Genomic DNA, 27381 nt, shown 5'->3' on the forward strand with positions numbered 1-27381 from the left:
GCAAGTAGAAAGTCAGCATGTTGTTCAATTGGTAGTCAGCTTTTTCAATTGATTTGCCGTGGTGGTAATTTCTTAGGAAGTGAGACGAATCTGCAAGTGACATTTGAAACAGACTGAATGGTGAATATATTTCTTTTAGAAGCTGCAGCAGTTGACAGAAGACAATATTCTAGTTAAAAAAGGCTCATTAGGTGATCTGTTGAAACTCCATACTACCCTCAAGGGGTTTATATGTATTTCACATATTTTGTTATTGAATGTTGGTCTCTTTATCTTTTTTATTTCACTTCTGGAGTATTATTCGAGCTCTATATTGTGGTCCATGTTACCCTAGTTGATTCATTCCATTAGCAGTAGTATTTCATGTTTTTAGTGTACACTTTATACACAAGGTCCGACTACATGTATATGTGTGCTTCAGGGTCCTGTGAGGGGGATACATGGAACCAGTAGTTTTGTTCGAGTACTTCTATATATTATTTTTTCTAACAATTAGTTATATTAGGATTATAGTATAACATCTTTGAGGAGAGTATAAATTTGTTCCAATTCAACCTTGACAGACCAGTATCGTATTCATTACTATCCACGAAGTTTGAACAGACGCTCAGTGGATCAGCACAGAACAGCTGGGCGGTTAGAAGGTAGTAGTTACATAGTTGAGAGTACTAATAGGTTTGATAGTTTAATTTACCTTTTTTTGTTAGATCAGTACTGCTGGAGACTAGTATTATACCCAGTATCACCTAGGTAGTCTGGGTAGCAGTTCACCAGATCAGCATAGACGAGGGTGAGGGTTAGAGGGTATTAGCTTCTTTGCTGAGGGTATAACAGTTTGGAATAGGGTGGCGGTCTGAAGATATCAGCTATACCGCCGAGTTGGTAACACATACCTGTTACTCCTTTCAGCAACAAGTCATTCCCCTGCCTTCATAGTGGTGACCAGCCTGGTCGGTAGATATCTGGATTGGACCCTTGCGGTCATTTGGCTTTGGTTTTCTTCATCGTTCACAGCTCTCCTAAGTAGCATGAGAGATTTGTTCTTCTGTGTTTTCACACAGGCTAGTATATCGAGTAGGAAATGAAGCATAGAATGTATAAATGAAGCATCATCACCTATTTTCATAGAGTAGTAGCAATAAGATAGGCAACGTATATGTTTTGAGAAACATTATTTCACACTGTAGATATGAGACATCGACGATATAGAAACTAGTTGTATTAGTTTTTAGTGGAGAGTGGTCTTACGGGTTCGTGAATTTGTTTTTCAATTCTTTGAATTTGTTTTTTAGTCCGAGGTCATCAATCCCCATGGGGCATGACAGTAATTGTTAGCGCTTTTTCATTTATTTTTAGTTTCCCATTCGGCAGTGGGCATATTTTATAGTTGTTTAGAACTTATTTATCTATTTATTTTTGCAGGCTGTTTAGATTTTATATGTGTGCATGTATACATCATCTTTCAGCAACCTGTTTTTCTTGTGAGATGTTATCAATGTTTGGTTTTCCATTGTCCTTTCAAATGTACCCAGTCATTTATTGTATTGTAGTATTTTTTTCTTGTGCTTGGGCTTTAAATCTGCAGGAGTATCAAACGTGATTTGTCATTCTTAAATTAGTGAGTTGTTTAAAATGTCTTGATGAGGGTGAGACACTGTTTGCTTGTTTGTTCTTTGTGAATATAGACAGAAAAGAGGAGAGGTTCCAGAATAGATTCTTGTGGTTTACCTTTCTGCAGAGGGACTGATGTAGAAGTAGATTAACTGAAATTAACTGAGAAGTGGTGGTTAGAAAGGTAGTTTTTGAACCAGGGCAATGTGTCATCACTAATGCCTATGTCAGTGAGATGGTGTAGGAGAAATGAGTGATTAACATGATCAAAAGTTCTAGTGAAGTCAATAAAAATTGCTTCAGTAATTAGGCCTTTGTCCATTCCAGGAAGAATGCTGTCATTGAGTGGCAAGATAGTTGTGGATTTACTGCAATCAGACCAAAAGCTATGCTGCTTTTTTTGCAAACAACAAACATTGTATTAAATTATCATGTATAATGTAGGCAAACTTAAATTTATATACATGAAAATAAATCATAGTGACACAATCTCAGTTGCAAACATTATACATTACAAACTGTTCTGACACAACTGTAGCTGCAAACATTATACATCACTTTTAATATATCCAGTCATTGTCAGTCATCTATTACATTACCTATTTCAAATTCGATCTTCTTTTAAACCTCGTTCCTTCTCTGCATGTATTGATCCCACATTTCCCATTTTTTCCTATGCAATTTGCTTTTACCCTTTTCTAAAGATCCCAGTTCCAGTTGTTTTATCTCTTACTATCTTCTCTACTTCTAGTAAAGTTGGTTTAGACTTCGATTTCCATTTTCTAGTAATTGCTTTTTTTGACAGCCATCATAATCAGACTCAGCAAGGCTTTACTATGTCTAGGCATTTCTGATTCTGTATCACAGCTCAAAAAGTAATTTCCCTAGTTGCTCTAATTTGCTTACCCAGCATCTACAACAGAGCAGTCTGCAGGGAGCCTTTAAAATCAGCCAACTCATTACACCTCTAGAAAATATGTACCCATTTACCTCCAAATATGTACCCATTTACCTCCGCCTTCCCCATCCCATCTCCAACATTTGCTGTCTACCTGAGGAAAAATTCTTTGGGGTCTACTTGAGGTATAAAAATACCTATGCAAACACTTTCACGTAAAGATCCAAAATCTTCTAGATTTTGTTGCATATTGGGAACCATACAAATATCCCCCATTGTTTCTTTGTGAATTAAATATCCAGTCTCTCTTCCCAGTCCTTCCTAACCTCCTCTGATTGATTCTTATAGTTGTTATGCAGTATTTTATATGCTTTACTAATTATGCATTTCTTAATGGCAACTTTTGTTCTAGATTCTACTAAAAACTCTACTGGTCTTTCATTTAGGACCCCCCTATTTCTTTCTCTTTCCCTATACTCTGATATGAATCCTTATTATGGAAGGCAGTCTCTAACCCGCAGCTCAAACAAGTTCTCGGTGTCTTCCCATTCTATTACCTTTACCTGTCTAGTTATTTGCTCCCAATACCTTGGTTCCTTCGCCAATTTTCTCCAATATATTCCTGCCCCCTCTTGCCTATTGTCTATATTGATAATTGCAGTCATCTCTATCGGCAGAATCTCCTTTCTCCATTCCCATGTTGGCTTAGTTCTTAGAAGACCTGCTACTTTAAATGAATATAATATTCTGTATGATTATTGCTATTGTTCTTAAAGGTCTGCATCCAAAATCCTAGTCTTTCCCTGTTACTTGAGCTTCCCCCATTTCATCATAATCTCTTTCCACTTTGAATTACAATTTTCTGCTTGTCCTATGTATAGGAGGCTTAACTGTGTTGCTCTGAAATACCCCTTCAACTCTGTTAATCTCAATCTGACCTGCTCTTTTGGAAGAATAAGCTTATCCCACTTGACTCTTGCCACCCCCCCCAGATAAAATCCTTCAGCGCTTTATTAATTACTATCAATAACTTTTCCTCTGGTTGATAAAAATATGCCTGACCTTTGTATAAGAGTAAAGGGACTAAAAACATTTTAACTGCTTGTGTCTTACTATCGACATCCATATAACAAAGCTTCCATTTTCTCAGTGTTTGTATTATCTTTTGTTCAGTCTCTTCCCACATATCCTTAGCTGCCATGCCAGAGTCATTTTTAATCCAAATTCCTAGCTACTTCATTTTATCATGTCCCCGTAAGTATGGATATTGGTGGACCAATTTGTATTTGGGTACATAATTTACCGCTATTGATTTTGCTTTAGCTTCATTCATTTTGTATCCCGAAAAGGTCTGAAACTGTCTGAATATGTTTCACAGCACTGTAATGTCCCTTTCGGTTTTGTCAGGTATAAAATAATATCATCTGCAAATAGAGCCAGCTTTTCTTGACTGCCAGATCATTTATATCCTTGAATTTCTGAGTCCCCTATTTTCTTGCCAGTAGTTCTGAATATAATGCAAATAACAAAGGGGAGAGAGAGGATACCCCTGCCTGTTTCCTATGTTCAAGCAGAGATCATCAGAGAGGACCCCATTCCCTTTAATTGTTGCCTCCGATCCCTCATATATCCTCCTAATCAACCTTAAACTTTTATCAGGGAATGCAAATGCTTCCATTGCTCTGCTCATAAAATCCCAGCTTACTCTGTCAAATGCTTTCTTTGCATCAAGACCCACGAACAACAGTGGTGTTTTCTTACGTTTTGCTTCCCTCTGGATCATCACTGTTCTGTTAATGTTGTCAGATGTTTGCTTCCCCTCCAGAAAAACTACATTGATCCATACCTGTCAGTTTTGCCATTCTTTTAGCCATTATAGAGATAAACACTTTATAATCATGATTTAATATTGAAATGGGCATGTATGAAGCTGGATCTGATGGATCTTTACCCTCTTTAGGTTTGACAATTACTACCGCTTCCTTCCAGGATGTTGGTACTTCTATTAAAATAAATATTAAAATACTTTTTAACAAAACCTTCCAGATCTTTCAGTTTTTTTTTTCCTCCCAGCTTCCAAACTTCCATAGGAATGCCATCTATTCCTGGGACTTTCCTGTAGATTGGTTATACATCACCATTTTTATCACATCTTCTCCTATCCTAACTGTTAGTAATTGAGCCTTCTCTGCCTCTAACCTTGGCAAATGTAATTCTTCCATAAACATTTCCATTTGTACCTTTTCTTGATTTCCATATTTTTCTGCTTTATACAGACTGTCATAGAATTTCCAAAATATTTCTAATACTTCTACAGGATCCCTTATTATCTTCCTTGTTATATGCTCCCTAAGCTTAGTGACAGTCCTTTCTACTTTCTGTTGCCTGAGTTGTTGTGCTAAAAGATTTTGTACTCTAGAGTTATCGGAAAACAGTTGGTTAACAGTTAACAGCTATCTTTCTAAACTTATGCATATTATCGCGGTAATCCCTTATTTTCTGTTTAGCTTTCTGCAGTTGCTCCTCTTCTTCCTCTGTGAGAGTCCCCCTCTTTTACAATACTTTAACACTTGTCAGTCCCTCTAAATAATTCTTGTTATTTCTTAACCATATCTCCCTTTCTATTATTTCCACCCTATTTTTCAATTCCACTTTAATTTTATAACACTCCATAGCTATATTTTCACAAGAAGTTTGTATCTTCTCTAGTAGCTCCTTAATAATTTCCACTACCCATTCCTTAAATTTCTCACTTTTCAAAAGATAGGTGGGAAAGCCAGTGTCTCATTTTTATTTCATTACCCTGAATTTTTATTTTACTTATTATTGGTGCATGATCTGAAATATTTATTGGGTACATATCAAGACCTTCAGTTAAATGCACGTTCCTGTGAAATGTAAATTCTGTCCATCCTAGCACAGTTTTTGTATCTTGGTGAATAATATGTAAATTCACTCCAAACTCCTATTACTGAATTCGGTACTTATGTATTATCGCAACCAGATTTTTGCGGTTGCGGTAATAAGTTTGTTTGCCTAAAAACGGATAGTGGGAGTTGTGTTAAGGTGGAATTTGATGTTTTCGATGGGTATGATTTACTTTGTCCTTACATTTGGTAAGGTAAATCAACGTGGAGAAGGAGAAGTGAAACTACGTACTGTAAAGTTGGTCACACTGCTGTCGAGCCGCAGAAAATGAAAGATGGACACCTGGGAAATGTTTGGTTGAACTTCTGCTGTTCTGCAACATGGATTACTTATAAGTGTACAATACTTTCTTCAGAAAATAAGGCACAGAGACCTGCAAATCTTTTTTTGGTAAATTGTTGGGTTTATTGTTGCAAACTGTTGAATAGAACTGAAGTTAAGGAGAATAAGTAAGTGAATATGTATGTGCACACTTTATAAAGTACTTGTACAATGACGCTGTTCTGTTAAGTGGCAGTCCGATAATAATTTCTTTGGAGTCGTTGACAGTAATGGTTTATTTTTTGGATTCAGATGGTGTCATCCTTGTAGATACTACTTACTGTTGTTGGACTGTTTAGTGGATGTTTTATGGCAGCATACTTGTGGATTGTTCAGTTGCCGGTTTACTGTTTGGAATGTGCCTAACACATAACAGGACTTGAAAATGTAGTACGAGTGACATGATTTTGGGAACAGCTTCAAACAAATCTTAATTTTTCAAATATTACACTGCTATTCCTACCTAAACAAAGTTTTTTTTAAAGATAACATTGCCTGTGTGATTCTGCATACATTTCTGGTTTAAATTACCCACGGCAAAAAAAGTGGTATTATCGCAAAAATCTGGTTGCGATAATACGTAAGTACCCTGAATTCATATCTTCCATGCCAAATATTTTCATAAATTTCTTTAACAATCTACCCTCCTTTGTTATAATTTACTCTCTGGGCCTCCAGATACATCATTACTGTTGCAAATCAGATTCCAGTCTCCCTCTATAAATAATATTCCTTGCTGAAAGCTGATTATTTCTCCCAGAATTTTCTTAAGCTCCATTATAGCAGTTTTAGATGGAATACAAGTACATGCCAGTGTAATCCTCCTCCCTTGCTAGTAGCACCTTAGTACTACAAATCTACCAGTATTGTCTTTTTGTTCTCTTCTATCACTATTGGAGCGCCTCTTGCAATTAATATAAGTACTCCTCTCTTCCTTTGCACCAGTTATTCCTCTGAGTAACCATCCTGAAAGCCTTTCATCTGATGTTAATCTTCTTTCCATTCATCACCGATGGGTTTGATTCCAAGTCCTTGGAACCGAGTCGGCCTATTACCAAGCTCGTGCCAGCCAAAAAAACTCTCGAGCTAATCTTCTACCCAGAATGCCCTTCTCCCTGTTACCTCAGATTTAGTTTTCCACGTAGCTGTAAAGCCGCGTTTCAGCCGAGCTCTCAGCTAAGTGAAAACTTTTTTGATATTTTGTGTGAAAAACTCATTGAGATTTCTTCCTTTATTGAGCATTAGTCTTTCTTGTGTTAAATTACAGTTAGATCTTGTTCTTTTTTTCTTCCTTTTTCTACTTGTTGGTAAACATTCAAGTGCCATTGTTGATATGGCCCTCGCTACCTTACCCATGTGGTATTCTTCCAATACCATAGTTGGTATTCCTCCTTACCTTTCTAACCTGTTAGTGCCTTTCAATAGTAAGTTTCTGTTATGTGTATATCTATAATTCTGTGTGGTTTTGAACTCTGTCTGAATTGCTAAAACTTTGAAGTGCTAGCCTGTTGTGTGTCTCTTTCAAGATGTCGGATAAGAAGGGTACTTCGGGGTTTAAGCATTGTATTTCGTCTAATGGCAAGTTACCTAATAGTGACTCTCATGATGATTGCGTATATTGTTTGGGGGTGCCCCATCTTTCGGTGCAACCTCCCTGTGGCATTTCTCAAAGCTTCAGTCAATGCACTCTGAATCAGCGCAAGAATAAATTGATACTGAAAGGGTTACTTAAGTCTCTCTTTACAGAGGCCATTTCTGCGATGGAGGTCTCAACCCCTCCTACTAAAGACAAAAAGAGGTCCCACTCGGTTCCCTCTTCACCCTCAGGTGATCAAGGTAAGCCTGTGAAACCAAAAGTTCCAAAGTCGGCCTCGTCAGCACCGTCCTTGTCTGCTCAAAGCACTTTGAAACTTATGATATTGGTGCCAGCTTTGGCTCCAATTTTACCTCCAGCACCGATAGACCCCACCATACCTTCTATGACTTTGGCACCGGTGACCACTCCGGCTCAGTGCATGCCTTTGGTGCCTACCTCTGATATGACATTGGAACCCTCTGCTCTGGCTCCGAGTGCCCCTTTGGCACCAAGCGTTGTTTCCACCAAACTGGACTTAACCCATTTGATCCTGGTCTCGAAACCTGAGACATCGGTGCCGGCAGACCTTGCACCATGGACCTGATACTCTCCATCCATAGACCCATTCCGGAGTCAATGTATACCCATTCATTGATCAACCTGACTCCCCATCAGGAGTATCCACTAGATCCACCAGAAGCCTGTCAGAACTCGATATGGTGCATCTTGTGAACCAGCTGGCAGTCAGGGGGATACCCACACCTTCTAAGACCCATCCACCTACAGGACTTGGGATGGTTTCTCCATGGACTCCATCTTACTCTCCTCCTTCAACCATTCCCATTCTGAAGCTTTCTGCTCTGATGTCCTTCTCGGAACCCACCACTTCGGTGCCTATAGTGGACCTCACTCAAGCTCTGGGTTTGTCCCTTTGGCCTTCGGTTTCTGCGGAACCGGTCTTGCCTCAATCTTGGGATTGGGGGGCAGACTCCTCGGCTTGGGACATGGTCCAGGGTGGGCCTTCAGTTCTGTCCTCGGTGCCGGTTGTCTCGTCTACACCAATCGCTGCTTAAGGCTCCATTCGTGGTTGTGGGTTTATCAGAGTGGGGTGTGACCCCAGTCCCGAGGTTGTCTTTCTCAGTTCCGGGCTCTCATCCCTCTTCAAGCAGACCTGCTTTCCATGCGATGGAGTGGGCACTTGCTTCTGAAAGCACTCCATCGGTGTCGGAACTCCAGTTCTTGCCCCCTGAGCTACAGATGCCACAGACCACCTCCCTGAGACACCAGGTGGAGAAGCCGCAGGACACCCCTGTTCGGGGTACCCACTCTTCTGAGTCCTCCTCAGAGGCCCCCACTGAAGAGCCCCCTTGGAAGAGATCATGCAAGAGGAAGCACATAGACTTGCCCAAGGAGTCTCTAATGGAAGACGTGGATTAAAATGATGGTGAAGGGTCCCCACGGTCACCTCCTGATGATGTCTTCTTTGCAGACATCCTTGAAATGCTGAAACAGAGAGGTGACTGGAAGCCCTCCAACCCTTCATCTGAGGAGTCCGTGTTCCTGCAGGTTTTTCGTGCCCAACCATCTACCTCTTGGGTGACCCCGCCTGCCGACGAGCTCATCCAGCTCATTCTGCAGCACACTTGAAAGAACCCTGATTCCACTGAGGCGCTCTCTCGGAGATCTGACAAAATTCTTTCTCCACCCGTGGAGAACCCGCATTGTTCCAGAGGGTTGGCAGTTGACGCTATGGTGGTGGTGGCGGCCACAAAACAGGACTTGTTAGTGGTGAGTCCTGCTGTCCACCCACAAAACAGAGAGTCCTGGGCAGTGGACAGACTTGGGAAGCAAGTTTATGCATCAGCGACTTTTGTTATACGGTCTCTGAACTACTTGGCACATTTTACGAGGATCCAGTGGGACTTGATCTCTGAACTCTCAGGAACACAAACAGGACAGGTGTCTGAAGAGGTAAGGAACAAAGTTGTCTCACAGCTCACAACCCTGGAATCGATTTTCAACTCGTCCATGAGGTTGCTATCACATGCAACCAAAGGAGGAGCTAGAGCGTGGGTTCAGACATTGTCATGAGACGTCATGCCTAGATGCGCATTTGTGACCTCGTGGATCCCTTCAAGTCTTCCTTTCTGAGTGCTCCCATTGAAGATTCATCAATTTTTGGCTGCAAGGTAAAGGACATGCTAGCCAGGTGCAAGCAAGATGGAAAGACCCTGTCTGCCATCGGCCTATGGTTTTCCAACCCTCAGTGTTCCTTTTCCTGGAATCAGAGGAGTGGAAAAACGTGGCACAAAAAATGTCAGGGTCCTTTCCGTGCCACACGTGGTGATGATACTCCAGGGGCAGGGTGGTAACAATTCTGGAAGATGCCCCTATAGGGGCAGAGGGGGTCCTTGTAACCAGGGCTCCAGGGATTCCTTCTCTGGACAGCCTTACCAGTGCTCCGGAAGAGTAGCCCGACTGCTTACCTCTGAAAGCAGTCGGGGTTGTTTTTCTCTTCACCAAGCTGCCTGGCACTCTATTACCACCGATCATTGGATGCAGAGTATGATCAGAGGTTACACCATTCCCCTTTCTTGTCAAACAACACTTCCAAAAAAGTTTCCCAGTGTTCCACCCAGTCAAAGGGAAGATGTAGCTTCATAAATAAAAAAGCTGTCTCAAAAAAGAGTCATCCAACCAGTACCACCAGACCATTGTGGATCCGGATTCTACTCAAGATTCTTTTTGGTGCAAAACAAGAATGGGACAGGAGAACCATTCTGGATCTCAGCAGCTTGAACAAGTCTGTCACCCAAACCAAATTCTGGCTGGTCACAGTTCATTCCATTCTCCCTTTTTTAAGGGAAAGTGATTGGATGTGCTTGATAAATCTCAGGGATGCGTATTACCACATCAAGATGGACAAACGCTCCAGGAGTCTGCTTCACATCTGGCTGGGAGCCAGCCACTATCAGTTTCGTGCCCGGCCATTCAGTCTCTCTACAGCCTACAGAGTGGTCACGAAGTATATGGCAGCGGTCACAGCTCATTTGAGACTACAAGGATTCCGAGTGTTTCCATATTTGGATGACTGGCTCCTCACCACCCCCACCAAGCATCTGCTGGTATCAGCCCTGTTTTACAGTCTCTCTCTGTCAAAAATTCTGGGAATAACAGTATACTGGGAGAAATCAAACCTTGCTCCTACACAGCAAATAGAATCCAATGGAGCGGTGTTCAACACCCGGTCCTGTCTAGTGTCGCTCCCAACCCACAGACTCCAGCGATTGAGGCTCCGGCTCTGGGTGATACTCTGTCAAACAAAAGTTTCAGCAAGGGAGGTTCTTCAGGCCCTAGGTTCCATGGCAGCTTCAATCCCAATAGTGCCCCTTGCGAAGCTGCACATGTGAATTCTGCAATGGCTACTTCTTTCGCATCGGTTCCCAAAATTACCACCCTCTCGGTGGATGAAGCCAGATGCTAAACTTTGGAGTCGCCCATTCCAGTCTCCTCAGCCCAAGGCCATTGTGACCATGAATGCTTCTCTGATCAGGTGGGGGGAGGCCATTTCCAGGGAAAGACAGTCCAAGGCGCATGGTCCACCCTAGAGGCCAAACTGCATATCACCATTCTAGAACTGAGAGCAGTGCTGTTAACATTGCAGGCATTTCACCGGGTTCTCCCTTCTGGGACAATTGCTATTCATTCAGACAATATGTCAGTGGTCTGGTATATCAGCAAGCAAAGAGGAACCAAGTCCTACCCCCTATGTCGAGAGACCATGAGAATCTGGCAGTGGCACTTTCTGATAGGAACGCATATCCCTGGGAGCTCCAATGTAATTGCAGACAAACTGAGCAGATGCATCTTCCTGCCTCACGAGTAGTCCCTCAATCCCGAGGTGGTGACAGAAATCTTCAGCCATTGGGGCCAGCCTTGCTGCCATCTTTTTGGCCTCCCCATTGAACAACAGGTGCAGCAGCTATTTCACCCTGTTCCCCCCAGAGGAGGAGTCCCCAAGGGATGCTCTGATCCACGATTGGCCCTGGGACTTCTTTATGCTTATCCTCACATCCCGCTTATCCCACAGTTCTTAAGGCTCTTCGGTTTAGTTGCAAGGTGATCTTCATAGCCCCATTCTGGCCTCAACAAGTTTGGTCCCCCTTCCTTTGGCCTCACCTAGTATACCCGCCGTGGATTCTGGACCCTCCTCCAGATCTGATTTCTCACCCCCAAGGGTTAAGCCACCTGAATCTGTCCAGTCTCAAGCTAATGTCTTGGTTTCTCCACTTCCGTTAGTTGCCAGGCAAGCTAATCTCACCTCACCTGTTCAGGACATCATTCTGGCCTCTCATAAACCACCCACCAGAAGACTATATCAGGATAAATGGAGAAGGTTCTCCATGTGGTCTAAGGATAACATGCTAGACCCGTATTTGTCTCCAGTGACTGCAGTGCTGCAATACCTGGCAAAGTTTTTTGATAATGGAGCCTCTGCCTGTACTGTACAGGTACACTTGGTGGTGATTTCTAATTTCCACAATGGCCTAGATGGCACCCCTCTCATCTCCTTATGTCTATGCAAAGCCTTTCTCAAGGGAACCTCTCACATCAGGCCTCCTGTCAGACAGCCTGTGGAACCATGGAACCTCACTTTAGTCCTTCAGTCTTTGACTCAAGCCCACTTTGAACACGCAGCAAAGTGTGACCTAAAGTTCTTGCCCTGGAAATCTTTGTTCTTAGTAGCCATCACATCAGCCAGATGGGTCTCGGAGTTGCAGGCATTGTGTATCAGGAGTGCTTATCGGCTCTTCCATAAAGACAGAGTGTCACTCCGGACAAACCCATCCTTCCTCCCCAAAGTTGTTCCTGATTTTTCTATTAACCAGACCATTGACCTACCAGTGTTCTTTCTGAATTTTTTCAATAAAGTAGAGTACTGCCTACATTCCTTGAATTTACATAGGCAACGGAGATTCTACCTAGACAGGACAAAACCTATCCATAAGTCTGAACAGCTTTTCCTCTTCTTTTCTGGGCCTAGAATGGGAAATTCTATTTCCAAGGTTACATTATCAAAAATGACGTTTCCTCTCTTCCCTCACAAAAGAACCTATACCAAAGGTTAAAGCTCACTCCACTAGATCTATGGCAACATCTGTAGCTTTCCATTCCAGGGCTTCCATGGATGACATCTGTGTGACAGCTACTTGGGCTAAGCCTTATACTTTTATCAGTCATTACAAACTGGACTTGGTCTCCAAAGGGAGAGCTGCCTTCGGCTCAATGGTACTCAGGAATGTTCTTCCATAAGGGGCCGCCCATGGACCTCAAAGTAGCTTGGGATTCTGTCCCATCAGTGATGAATGGAAAGAAGGCTAACAACATCAGATGAAGTTATGTCTTACCATAACATTCCATCTGTGTTGTTCATCTTCTTTTATTCATCACATCCCACTCCCCTTCCCCCGCCAATGGCTCCTGGGGGATGCTTTGGGTCCAAATGGTGCACTAGGGAATTTGTGCACAAGTGGCCTCTGCTTTACTTCTCTATCTTTAGCAAACTCCATCTGAGGTAAAAGGGAGAAGGGCATTCTGGGTGGAAGCTTGGCTTGAGAGCTTTTTTAGCTGGCACGAGCTTGGTAACAGGCCGACTCAGTTCCGAGGACTCAGAACCAGTGATGAATGAAAGAAGATGAACAACACAGATGGAACGTTATGGTAAGACATAACTTCTTTTTTATCAAATTCACATATTCAGTTCTTTCCAAGTGTGTCTACTGTAGCATAGCTATTTGCACTCTACATTTTTAATATAGTTCACTACTCGCCTCTAGTTATACCCAGCACAGGGTGGACAGCATTATCTCCCAATACATTTCTTTACAACGTTAAATCCTATTACATATTTTTACTGTTTAGAAATACACTGCACTGACTCTAAAACCTTGTATGTACATATATCTACTTTATACTTGTAAAGTGAATGAACATGTGCTAATGTATTATAACTGCTGATGCTAGTAATGACTATTACTTTGGAATACCTGTTACTGTGACTTGGAAATATATATTTTCTTTCTCTCTCTCTCTTACACCCATACTCTTCTTACTTTGGTACCTCTCTACCCACTCTATTGCTAACCACCTCTGTTCTTTCTGTTACCTTTTGTCTCCTAACCCTCCTTTTCTTTTTTGTATTGCAGCATTAAAGCCTAGTGCTCCTCATCGGGTGTCCCCTCTCTGCTGGCCTATCTCCCAGAAGCTACAACTCAGGCCATTTGTGTCGGCACCCAGGAAGCACCCCTAGCTCCTCTTCAGTGATGATTTTTGAGTTCTAAACTCTCCTATACTGACTGTATGTCCATCTTGCTTAATTATTATATGTTTTGTCCTCTGGTGGGCAGCGCACACGTGGCACCAGCTTAGGTTGCGTTTGTCCCTTGCTTTCCTGCATTATAGTAATCACCTCTTCCCCCTTATCTATTAGTACTACTCCCTCCTGCCCCTGGTTGACCTGAAGTCCCCCTCATCTGCTAGCCTTCTATTGCTGTGACGCTCCACTTGCCTTGCCTTTTCTGTTTCCTCACTGTCTCTCAATTACCTTTCTGGATATTGCACTCCTTTCTCTGGTTTACTACACGACTATATCCTTATTATTTCTATTTACCTACTCTCAAATACCCCTCTCAGTGTCCCTCTGTAAACTGTACATTTTCTTACTTTACCTTGTACCTGTTTATTCTTGCATACTGCCATACCTTTCCTTCTCTCTTTACCTAACTCTCCTATACTCACTGATTAAACTACGTAGTATAGGAAACTCGTAGTGATTCAGCTTCCCTGCTTAGCTGATTGATTACGCTCTCTTCTCTGTTTCTGCCCCGCTCCGCTCCCCTCCCTACCCCCTTATCCCACCCACCCCACGTACCCTTAGCCTTATACCTCACATACCCCTCCCACTCTATATTTACACCTATCCCAGACTCCTACCTCATCTGTAACTCCCTCCCAACTTTACCTTCCTTAATTATCTCTCCTACCCACCCAAAGCTAATTACATACTCTGACTCTTAAGCTTCTCTTACTTAATCTACAATCTTAGCCTAGGCCCCTTCGTCTATTCCTTTCACTCTCACCTCAATATGTCCACTAAAGCTTATAAACCTCCACCCAAGACCTCTGTAACAGAAACTACTCTGTTAAAACTAACACTTATGCTCATTTCTTCTCTTGCTCTCACACTACCCTACTTCCTGACCTGTTATGAATTAAATCCTAGCTACCACTTTAACTACTCTCCCAAACATACTGCCTCTGATACTGAAAGCCTAAACTTCACTCATGTAAATATTACATCTTCCTCTAGCTATCTCCTAGCCAAATATCATAGGCTGTCTCATATTAAAATTCAAAATCTCTGGTTTAGGAAACTAAAATACTTACTAAACTGTCCTAACAAAGCTTACCTGGAATTTAACCACTCTATCTTGGCAGATGGGGACATCCACCCCAACCCAGGGCCCGTAACTACTTCATCTAACACCATACCTGCCTCACTAAACTCATCCCCTCAACTACAAACCTCCAATGCAAATACTCTACTCATAGGGCACCTTAATATCCGTAGTGTCAATAACAAAATCACCCATCTCCACTCCCTTCTTGAATACCACTCCTTTGATATTCTCTGCTTGACTGAAACCTGGTTAAAACCCTACACTCTAGATAATGAAATCATTCCTCCAGGTTACAATATCTTGAGACTCGACATAAAACTAAAAAAGGCGGGGGAGTGGCACTACTATTTAAAACCGAACTAAATTTAACATTAGTACCCCATGATAAACTGGACATTAACAATACTGAGCTTCTTATCTCAAAGCTACAACTAAACCCCAAAAGCAATCTATATTATCTGCATATATCTACCTCCTGGAAATAACTCTACCTCCATAGAAAACATCCTCAGTTGCATTACTTCCACCTACCCACAAGAAACTATAATACTTGGAGACCTCAACCTTGACTGGTCCTCAATAAACACTAATAACCCAACTTCTCATATTAACCTCCATGGCTTTACTCAGATAATAAACACCCCACTAGGATTAACAAACCGAACAACAAAGAAAGTATTCTAGATTGGATTCTCATTAACAAACCTCAACTAAACTATCAATCCGAACGCTACCATGACTTTAGTGACCACAATCTAACCTATATTATAAGACAAAAAAATGCCTCTAACAATTCTCCAATGTATAAGACCCTACGTGATCTCAAATGCTTCAACCCTATTCAATTTAAAACTGAACTAAGTGCCTGCAACTGGAACCCACTTAAGACACTTCCTCTTGAAGAAGCTGTTCTATACTTTAATACCACATTCCTAAAAATTCTAGATAATCATGCACCAAAACGTTCCATCCGAATTAAATCTAAGCCTGCCCCATGGCTATCTAAAGATACAAGACAAAAAATGTTACTTAGGAACAAATCTTGGAAAAAATGGAGAACCAGCAAATCTCCCATAGACCAACAGACCATTAGGCACCTAAGAAACAGTACCAAAAGAGCTATCTTCTCTGATAAAAAGAATTATTATAGTAATCTCCAGCAAGCAAAACACAATAACCCTCAAAAATTCTGGTCAACCCTAAACAGACTTCTTCACCCTGGACAGACTACCACCCCATCCCTTCCGGTCTGAAAAGAATTCCTCCTTGATACTGCCAATACTTTCAACTCTTTCTTTATTGATACTATCAATTCCTTAGCCTCCCATCTCTCTAGTGACAACACTAGTATCCCTGACCTTACATCCCTCAATCTTCCAACCTTTAGGCTTCAACCCATCTCCACTACCTTTATACAGAAATGTATCCACAAACTCAAACCATGTACCCCTCGGCAGACCAGCTTCCATCTGAATTCCTTCAAAAGCAGCCTCTGAAATAGCCTACCCTATATCCATCCTTATTAATAGAACTGTAAATGAAGCAACCATACCTGACATATGGAAAATTTCTCACATCATTCCCTTACATAAAGGAGGTAACTCCTATGAATATTCTAATTATAGACCCATTGCTCTCTTGTCCCCACTTGCAAAAATCATGGAAAAATGTGTGCACCATCAGTTAATGAACCACTTAATAACAAATAACATTCTCTCCAACTGTCAACATGGCTTTAGGCCTTTTCATAGCACAACTACCGCTCTCCTCTCCTTTACAGACTTTATTAACAAAAATCGCAATAATAACATCCTGTCTTCAGCTCTTTTATTGACCTGTCCAAAGCCTTTGACATGGTCAACCACTCTCCTCTTAAACATTCTTGAATCTCTATCCTTAGAATCTAAGGTTGTCCACTGGTTTAGATCCTATCTCACTAACAGGAAACAGGCCGTCCTCTGGGATAACAAACTCTCATCTCTTCTCCCAATTTCACTCGGGTACCCCAAGGCTCTATTCTCGGACCCTTCTTTTCTCCCTCTTTATAAATGACTTACAAGTAGCTATTCCCCAAGCTACATGCATACAATATGCTGATGACTCCACACTAATTTGCTCTGCTAAATCCATTTCTGAACTACAAACTAATACTCAAACTGTATTTTCCAAAGTTGAAACTTGGTTCCTAAACGCTGCCTCCTCCTAAATGCAAAAAAAAACCAAACTCTTACTTTTTAGGCCAACTACCAGATCCCCTACACTAGACTTCACTATCTTATCTAACAATGGAACTCTTATATCTCCTGACTCTACTACTAAGCTGCTAGGAGTCACAATTGACAATAATCTTTCCTTTGACTGTCATATCAACAATACCATTAAATATGTAAACAGGAAACTTGGCTCTCTATAGAATTAAAACTTTCTTAACCTCCCCAGCCAAAATTACTCTTGCTCACTCTCACCTTATTTCCACTCTTCTCTATGCCTCACCAATCTATACTAACCTCAAGAAAAACAATCTCTCCAAACTGTCTACCACTTACAACAATATAGCTAGATTTGTTACTGGTAAGCCTTTCAGAACTCACCACTGTCTAAATCTGCAGCAACTTCACTGGCTTGAACTGACAAACATGCTGTTTCTTTCCCAACTCACGTTTGTCCAAAGAGCTTTCTACCAACCTCATAACACACCTGTACTTTCTAACCTCTTAACCCCTTATTCTAATCTGAACTCACTCCGATCATCTAATAAACTGCTAGTCACCTTAACCAAATCTAATAACCTAGCTGGTGATTCCCTCTTCTCAAATTCCATTGGTAAACACTGGAATCAACTTCCTACCGAACTTACTTCCATTGCATCTACTGTTCTGTTTAAACAAAAACTTAGAATCTACCTTAAAAGCCACTGGATGTGCCCCTGCTCTAATCCTGATTGAAAGTTAATTTCCTTAGTTAACCCTCTTTTTTTCTCTCCCTATTCTTTTGTACCTCCTGCTTTCTCCCTTAATTCTCTTCCTCTACCACTTATGGACCTCTCCCCTATATCTTTCCTCTATAAGGCTATGACTCTATTCCAGAAACTATATATCTTTTATAAATCTGCTCTCTCTATCTATCATTGTTTCCTCTTCCTTGGTCTTGCACTTTCTTTTCTTGGCTTTAAAAGATGTAATAAGCCTTAACATGTTGCTATTTACATTGTCTAGGAATTTACAGTCCTTTTCTTGTGGTAATTATTTTCATTGTCAACGTCCTATCTGAGTGTAATCTGTTATTGGTATACCTCTTTGTCTATATGTGGAGCTTTTCTCCCCGGGCCTCTACTGAAAATGGAAATATATCCAGTTAGACCAGCCCGGTTAACAAATGTAAAATAAATAAAATAAAATAAATAAAAAAATTGTATTTGTCAGTGAGAGCATCAACTTTTAAATACATTATAGAAAGAATCATATTCTTAAGGGATTATTATTCCCACCTTTTATGTACAACAGCTTTTTTGTTAAATGTGTGGTTCCAGCTTTTCTGTTACATGCATGCACTGTCCGGTAGGTTAATCTTTTATGCAATTGTTTCTTGTCATCTCCATTTGAGCCTATGTTACATCTTGCAGAATTTTTTGTTTTATTGAAAACCCTCAAACAAAAATACACACACACACATACACACACAATATCCCCATACTTTCCAGTGGGGGGATCCGGAGTTGGTATATATGTGTGTGTATATATATATATATATATATATATATATATATATATATATATATATATATATATATATATATAGGTTCATAGGTTGGTAGTAGGCTATCAGCCCTACGGCCTATACAAGCCCAGCCATAACAATTCCCTGGCTATTTCTTCCCACATTATTTACTTTCCTGGACCCCTGTCTAGCAGGGTGACTGACGTGATCCGTGGGGTGAATATATATATATATATATATATATATATATATATATATATATATATATATACATATACATATACATATAGTTTGTGGGGGTGTGGGGGCATCGGGAGTTTCAGGTGGTGCATTTTGGGCAAATATTCACTTGCCCTGTGCATACTTGCCTGATTCGTGATGTCGTGTTTCATGATTTTCGTCTCGGCGTTGTGGTCATTGGTATTTTGGCCTTTCGGTAAATTGAAGTAGACCCATAAATACATATTACTAAAGAGATTGAGGCAACATACATAGCAATGCAGTACTATAAAATGTAATAACTGTACTGAGTAAGTATGTTTGGTTAAATAACGTACATCAAGCTGGGATCTTGGCATGAAAAACTGCAAGTGAGCTCAGACTAACGAGACAGTGAAACTGGGATTGTCATATACAAATAGTGTAAAATAAACCATCAGAAAGGTAAAATAAGGGTGGGAATATGAGATTCAAGTGTGTAGAGGTGGAATAGAGCAGACAACGCTAGGAAAAGCCCAAGAAGCAGGAGGTAGAAAAGTGAAGATTAAAAGCACTACAGAAATCACACTCTGAATCACATCAGCCTGCATGCCCTCAGTGAGTGAGAACATTCACTGCACAGGTTTATGACTGAAATTTAAACTTTGGAATGGTATTAAATCATGCATAGATCACACACTGGACAAATCTGTAATAGTTACTAGAAATGAGGCATTTCATAGTAACAATCTAATATTCTGAAGATGTACATTACTGTACTGTATTAGCACTCGTGGAGGAGAGACAGTTGACTTCACATCTTACTTTTCCCCACCCATAGGGTGATATTATTGCACAGTTACACATGCCCATACTTACAGCTGTAAACATGCATTCTCTTAATATGTGTATGCATTCTCTTCATATATAATCAGCAGTACTACCTCTGCCTAGCAGGGAGAAACCTACAGTTTTGCATGTGTAAATAATGGAAGCTTACATACATAGATACTTAAAGAAATTCTGTTACCGTAACCAGGTAGTTTGAGTAGTTCAGTGTTGTCTGAAGAGTTTTGCATTTCATATAGGTAACTCTGGTAGACTGGATAGCTTTGTACTGGCCGGTTAGTTTGCTGTCTGCAGTCCAGCTATTATAACCTAATTTCAGTACTGTTTTGTTCTCTGCCTATCAAGTAACTACTGGCAAATATTAGTGCACCTGTCATTCTTCCTGTTGAACACCATGCATTGTAACTTAGTAGCAGTGATGATGGTCACACTGCTGTGACTTCTGTACTGTATAACACTGTAAACTACTGTATTTTTGCTCAGTATCTGATCTAAACTGTGATTATATATAATACTGTAAAGTAACTATGCTGTATATTTTAGAATATCCTATGCTCTGTATTACTAAGTATTATGTTATGTTATCCTGCACCCATTTCAAGGTTGAAAAAGGTCTTCAGAGATGCTGAATTAGCTAGTTAACAAAGATTTAAATGAGCAAAATAAACCCCCCATTTTGCTTTAGTATGACTTTTTTTTTGAGGGAAGTGATGTTGCCATTCCCCTGCCATTTTTATATCTCCTAGGATGTATGTAACGGAATACTAATTTATTCTTCATTATTTTCCACTTATGGCACTATACATTATTTTATCCATTACATGACTTAGTGGGTTATGATCAGTTCTCCAGTGGTAAACAACTTTTATGTTCAAGACATGGCTATTGAGAACTTCACCTCAAGAGCAGGGTAAATTGAAGCACAGTAGGTGTCCTTGTGAGTTATTGTCAGAAAGACTTGACCATAACTATACGCAGTGGCAGCTGGTGACTTCAAATAAAAGATAATAACTGTACAGAGTAAGTATGTTTGGTAAAATAACTTACATCAAGCTGGGATCTTGGCAGGAGACAGCTGAATGGGTGGAGTCAATGGGAAAGGGTGTGGCCAACTAGAAAGGGGAGGACCTATGCTCAAAACCACAAAAACTGTAACTTTAATTAAATACGCTGCCCTGGGTGCCAAACCGTCATTATGAGAGTCCAAGCAAGACAAAATGAAGTGGAGAAGAAAAAATATTTCAATGCATTGGCTGCATGACAGCTTACTTAATATCTAAATGGAAACAAAAAGGTTGTGAGGCATGAAAAAATAAATTACTTTTTAAATACATTACCGGAATGCCACTCAAAATCAAGTACAAGAAAAACAAGCAGCACTCAACTCAAACCACTTCTCCTTGCACTGCAATTCTAATTCTAATTTATATTCAGCTTTATTAAAGTACCAAGTAACATGCTGAAAGTAGCAATCTCTGTGATACCCCCACTTGTAAAAATATTTCTTATCCAAAAAAGACCTGCTGCCTGACAGCAACTATCTACTTGCTTCATGGGGAAAACATGAGCAAAGTAGAAAATGAAACGCAAACAAGAAACAAGCTCACAATACATTGCTTAAAGGATCATTGTACAGGTAATGGACCACACATGATAGATTGGCATTCTGTGCCTACAAAGATGACTCCAAGTCTCCAACAAATGTAACGAGCTTCTTAAAATACTGTAATCCTGTCCTTTATTACAAATACTGTCATATGCATTTCAATACCAAAGGCTTATACGTTGTCTAGTTATGTAAATATTCTCTGCATGGCAACAACAGAAAGGCTTTCAATGTTGGCAGTTCTTTAACAGTATGCTTATTAAAGCTTACTTGCATCTTACAATCTCAGACAAGCTTAGCTGATGGTCATTAAAGCGTTGCTACTTAAACACAGAGCAACAGGCACTTTCTGAATAATAATAAGCATAAATCAACAGTATAAAAATATGACAGAAACCAGAATATTCTGCAAAATCATGGACAGATGAAAACCACTGTTGTACTTGTGTCTACCTTGGATGGTGGATAGTCTGGACATTTACACTGCATAACTGCTCCTTTCCTTGCTTGGACACATCCAGAGTCACTGTATGGGGGAGTGGGGTGCAACAAGTATGTCACAATTTGAATTGTCTCTGGTTGACCCTGAAACATTTGTCATACCTTTCAACCTCAGAGCAAGAAATCTGGACAAAGCCATACACAGAAGAGGGACAAAGGCCCAAAAATAAGGACAATTTTTAAATATTACTCTTATAAACTTAGAAAGATAATAGAATAGTAGGTCTTGCATTAGTATGAATTTTCTGAAGGATATGAAATCTGAAACGCAAATGTCTCATTATTTTCTAACTTCAGTCTTTAATGATTTGCCACTAATTTGCCAAAAAAACACAATTTTATGAAAAATGGACCAAAAATGTGATGCAAAAATATAAAATAGCAACACAATACAGATGGGAACCTGTCAAAGAAGGGACATTTTTAATATTAGTACTGCTAACTTGAGCAGCTGACAAAATAAAATAATTTACATGCATTTCTGAAATAAAAGTAATCTATAACTGATTATTACAGTTATTTATTAATTGTAAACCCTCCGTGTTTTCTTCCAAAATTGCCATTTTGTGGAGGGATTATTAGGGGAAGAGCAACATTTTGAGCCATAATCAGGGACAGTTGAGAGGTCTGGATATGCCTAATTCTATAAAGCAATGTATTTCCACGTACCTCTCAAACTGTTAATGCAAGAAATCTTGACAAGGCCAAATATATTGGGGGAACATATAAACAGTACTAAAATTGCTCTTGTATAAACTAAGACAGTTGATAGAATAACAGGTATTCATTTAGCATGCATTTTTCTGTAGGTTATGAAGTCTGAAACTCAGTGTCTGTCATTTAGTGACTTAATTCCTAAATGATTTGCCAGAAAACCACAAATTTTAAAATAAGAAGCAAAAATCTATTCACTCTGTGAAAATCTGGACAGTTGAGAGGTATAGTTCAGCCGGGGCTGTCTGAGTTTGCTGCCCTTTCCCCTCACAAAATCATGGTCGAATTGAGCCTCCCACCTGCAGCCATTCCAATGAACCATTACTTGGCTATTTCACCCCATTTACCATAAACACTAATGTGCATACTGCTTTACTTCTACGATGATTTGGACTTCATTTGAAAATTTTATTTTTCATTTTACAGCACAAACACTAAGACATCTGCTAAACAAAGCAATGCAGTCTCACAATGAAAACAGACCTAGCATTAAAACTTCTCTGCCCTTGAAACTCACATTCATTGAAACAGCATTGAAATCCACATTCAAAGAAAGTACATTTGGCTAGTGGCAGATAAAGATTAACTTTGGGCTGTTTTCAAATGATAGGCCCCTTGCACACAAAACATACATGTGTTCTGTGATGCACCTTCCTGATTGCATTAAATTATATTCCTTGTATAATACAATACAGTTGTTAGAGGGTGTTTTAAATTTATTGTTTTGAACATTTTTCCAGTAAACAATGAAACAAAATGCATGCACCAGTAATGACAATACTGCCCAATTGAGAACATTTCCATCATAAAAGTCTACTCAAACTTCTACATTCCACCAATATCAATAAATATGCACAATCTTTGCAGAAGTAAAAGTTATCTAAATAATTCAACATTAAAAAGATCTGTAACTAAAGAAGAGGTTGCTGCTAGCAAACAACTTTATATTTCATGGTTTAATCTACAAATAAAGTGCCTGTTGCCCTTGAGGAATAAATTTCCAATATTATATTAAAAAATGATAAGCTAGTACTATTGCAATATGGAATGGATGGCAAATAACAGACGGGTTCATCGTTACTAGGTATCTTCACCAAAGAGGACATTCTCAAGATGGCAGCATCCCCCCTGTTTACAACACAGTACAATATCAGCAATGCATCTACATATTGTGGGAGTAGAACCCACAGCCTTATGCATCAAAAGCAAGTACACTACCTGTTGTGCTATTAACAATGCAAGCAGTCTCAGCATAAGCAGCACTAAACTTCTCTTCCCCTGCACCTCTCAGCTCCATGTAAAATCTACTCAACACTCTATCTCTCAACTTTGCAGCACAAGAAATCTGGAAACAGCCAAAATGTATTGGGGAGGGACAAAAGCCAGGGACACATTTTAAACATTGCTTGTATAAACTTGGAAAGATGCTAGAGTAAAATGCTGTGTTACCACCATGCATTTCACTGCCATCTTGAACCGAGGACCCTGTGCAAAACAGTCAGAGCAACATACCACTATGCCAAATCAGCTGTTTTGGGAAAGAGAGAAAGACTAAAACTTAAATGGCTACCATTTAGTGAATTCAGTTCTCACCATAGCTATCAACCTGTTAGCACAAAACACCTGGAGAAAGCCAGTAATGGGGGGAATACAGCCCTCAAACATATTCAGTGAATTCATTTCTCACCATAGTTCTCAACCTTCACCCAAAAAACTGGACGAAGCCAGTAATGGGGTAATGGGGGAATACACACCTCAAACATATTCAGTGAATTCGGTTCTCACCATAGCTCTCAACCTTAACACAAAAAACTTGGATGAAGCCAATAATGGGGGAATACAGCCCCAAAAATAGGGACACATTTCAAATATTCATCTTATAAACTTAGAAAATTTCTAGAATAAAAGGTTTTGTGTTACCATGTACTTTCTGAAGAATATGAAATCTGAAATTCAAATGACTGTCACTTTTATTTATTTAACATCTGTTAAACAGAAAAGTCTGACTTGGAACAAAAGACAAATTTCCAGCAGAGGTCAAGGGAGAAATACTGCAGACACATGTCTTTGTAATATGGGAGGACACCAGAGCAAACCCACACAAACACAGGCAGGACATGCAGACTCCACACAGAAGGCATCCCAGCCAAGAATCAAACCAGAGAACCTCTAGCTGTGAGGCAACAATGCTACCACTATTTAAGGAATTAAAAGCTCAGAAACCACAGATTTTATGAGGAACAGAACAGAACAAAATATGAGGCAAAAATCTGCAAAACTTTCACAAATGGTGGTGGGCAGGGAATTCAGGCTCTTGTTATCTGCATCCAAGGTACATTGTTCAAGCCTGAGGTATTCTCGAACCACTACCAGCAATCTCTCTAGCCACCAGTATAAACTAACTGGGGCATTTTACACACACGCATGCATGCCTTCAGCTTTCTCCTGCAGTAAACCCACAGCTGAGTCTCGCACACACCTTCAGTTTTCTCCTGCAGTAAACCCACAGCTGAGTCTCACACACACCTTCAGCTTTCTCCTGCAGTAAACCCACAGCTGAGTCTCGCACACACCTTCAGCTTTCTCTTGCAGTAAACTCACAGCTGAGTCTCGCACACACCTTCAGCTTTCTCCTGCAGTAAACCCACAGCTGAGTCTTGCACACACCTTCAGCTTTCTCCTGCAGTAAACCCACAGCTGAGTCTCACACACACCCTCAGCTTTCTCCTGCAGTAAACCCACAGCTGAGCCTTGCACACACCTTCAGCTTTCTCCTGCAGTAAACCCACAGCTGAGTCTCACACACACCTTCAGCTTTCTCCTGCAGTAAACCCACAGCAGAGTCTCCCATACCTGCAATCCGTAGCTTTCTCCTTCATCCCATAACAGCTTCAGCTTTCTCCCGCAGTAAGCCCACAGCTTCAGCTTTCACCTGCAAGTGGTAATCCTGCATTCGCGCCAGAATGCACACTTCGGTTTCTCAGCTCTTTCCAATGTTCCAAGACTGCTGACTTTGCAGTCTGATCCCCTTCCTGTATGTGGTTAGCACCGCATAGACTTCTGGAGAATCATCAGTCTGCTTCCTTCTTCCTGAAACAAGACTGGTAAGGCAGCAGTCTGGATTCACTTTGTATGGAGGATTTGTAGAACTGTAACATTGTGGTTCACAGCTGGGGGGGCTGCAGTCTGATATCACGAGCCGCCACTGACTGGATGGCACAGTAGTGTAGCGGTAGCATTTTCGCCTCACAGCAAGAGGTTCTCCTCTTCAATTCTTGGCTGGAATGCCTTCTGTGCAGAGTCCTCATGTCCTCCCTGCGTTTGTGTGGGTTTTCTCTGAATACTCTGGTTAACTCCTACGTAACAAAGACATGTGTCTGGAGTGTTTCTCCGCCTCTGCTGAACATTGGCTTTGTTCCAAGTTGGACTTTCCTGGTAAACAAATGTTAAATTAAAATAAAATAACTCTTTGTACTGCATACCTCCTAATGTATTACTAATTACAGGAAAAAGAGCATAGGAGTGTGAAGCATTCTACATCTTTGAAATGTGTAAAATACTTAGTACTCCCACAGAGACAGTGGCCAGATGCTGGTGTCCCTATAAACATAAACTGTTTTAAAAGCTGTTTGACACTTTACTCTGCCACACTTTTGCTTTTTATATGACAGTGGAGTGTTTTACAGCTTTTAAAGCTATTTTAGCTTCTTATCATGGCTCAGAGATGATCAGCACTGACTGTGTTTAATGCTCTAGTATGAAACTTGAGCTTACCATCTCTTAAAAGTGTCAGCACTATAGTTTAGATGGATAAAGAGTTAACTTCAGCCTATGTGACCCAGGTTTGATCAGCAGTTTAGCCATCATAGGTGCTGGTAGGGAGGGATGGGAATGTCACCTAGACACGTCCTGCTTAGATCCCTGGTATAGGCTAGGGATGTAATGGGAGGGTGTGGTCCACAGAAGGGAGTAGCCTTGGGACATACTAAGTGATTGCACGGGTGGGGGAAGTGAGGATAGGTCATAATAACCTTCAACAACAGTAGGATGAAGAGCAGTCTGGGATGTCCTTAGGATTCTCATTATCCCCAGCCCTTGTTGAGTAAGTCCAGGGGTGATTAGGAATGGTAGGTAAACTCAATGAAGGATGGGGGTACTGAGATGCACTGATTGTCAGGGTTGCACAGGAAAGGAGAAAAAAAAACTTCTCTAGAAAGGTGCATACAAAACTTTATTAAGCAGCTTTCTTATGTCACAAAAGTGATTATCAGGTTATTGCAGTACTACATGTACTACAGTCAGGTTGTTATGTTCCTTAAAGTAACATGGAAAATTGTAAAACATAATTATGACTAAGTTATTACAACATGTATGTTTCTTTCCCTGGCACTTTTTTCCTGTGCTTTTGAGCATAATATATAGAGAAAGGGCCCTAACACTCCCCATGTCTCTTAACCACTCTGATGTTAATGCTGGATGATGGCAACAGCTGGTGCATTTTCAGCTTCATTCTTGCCAGGTGTCCATTTTAGGCAATCAGTACAATAGAACATTACTGCAGTGAGTAACTTCCATGGGAAAAACAGAGGTAGAGCGAGGCTTAATTCATGCTTTCTTCCTCATTTCAGGGTCGAGACTTCCCATTCGATGGTTGTGGCCGTGCGTTTACATGTCTTCCTTTGGAGGGTCCTGGCATGTCGCCAACAGTGGAGGCCCTGGTCTGCAACATTGATGTGCTGCTGCACACTATGACTCACAAGGTTAGTAACTCTGTCCTTTACAATTAACTTCTTCTGGAAATAAGAGTAGTTGTAGCATAAATAAGAGGAGTTGTAGCAGTAGTGTTACAGCTATTTTATGTTCAGTCAGGTTATAATGAATGTGTGTATAATAGTTACCTCTCATAGTTCCCCCTTTGATCCATGGTCTTCAGAACTTGGCTCCCACATGAACTCTGTCCCATAGTTCACAACCCATAATGTTCTGACCTCCTAGTAAGCCT

At 40.5% G+C, this 27381-nt stretch overlaps 1 protein-coding gene across 1 annotated transcript in view; it reads left to right on the forward strand.

The window, feature by feature from the left end:
- FCSK (fucose kinase) overlaps nucleotides 1–27381 on the forward strand; it is a 1855962-nt gene that overhangs the window by 816027 nt on the left and 1012554 nt on the right. Inside the window, exon 4 of the mRNA XM_044081314.1 lies at nucleotides 27008–27139. Coding sequence (XP_043937249.1) covers nucleotides 27008–27139 — 132 coding nt within the window. The remainder of the gene's footprint in view (nucleotides 1–27007; nucleotides 27140–27381) is intronic.

Source organism: Protopterus annectens, chromosome 8.part0, assembly GCF_019279795.1.
Source record: "Protopterus annectens isolate FY-2018-M chromosome 8.part0, PAN1.0, whole genome shotgun sequence".
In the NCBI taxonomy this organism is placed as follows: domain Eukaryota; kingdom Metazoa; phylum Chordata; order Ceratodontiformes; family Protopteridae; genus Protopterus; species Protopterus annectens.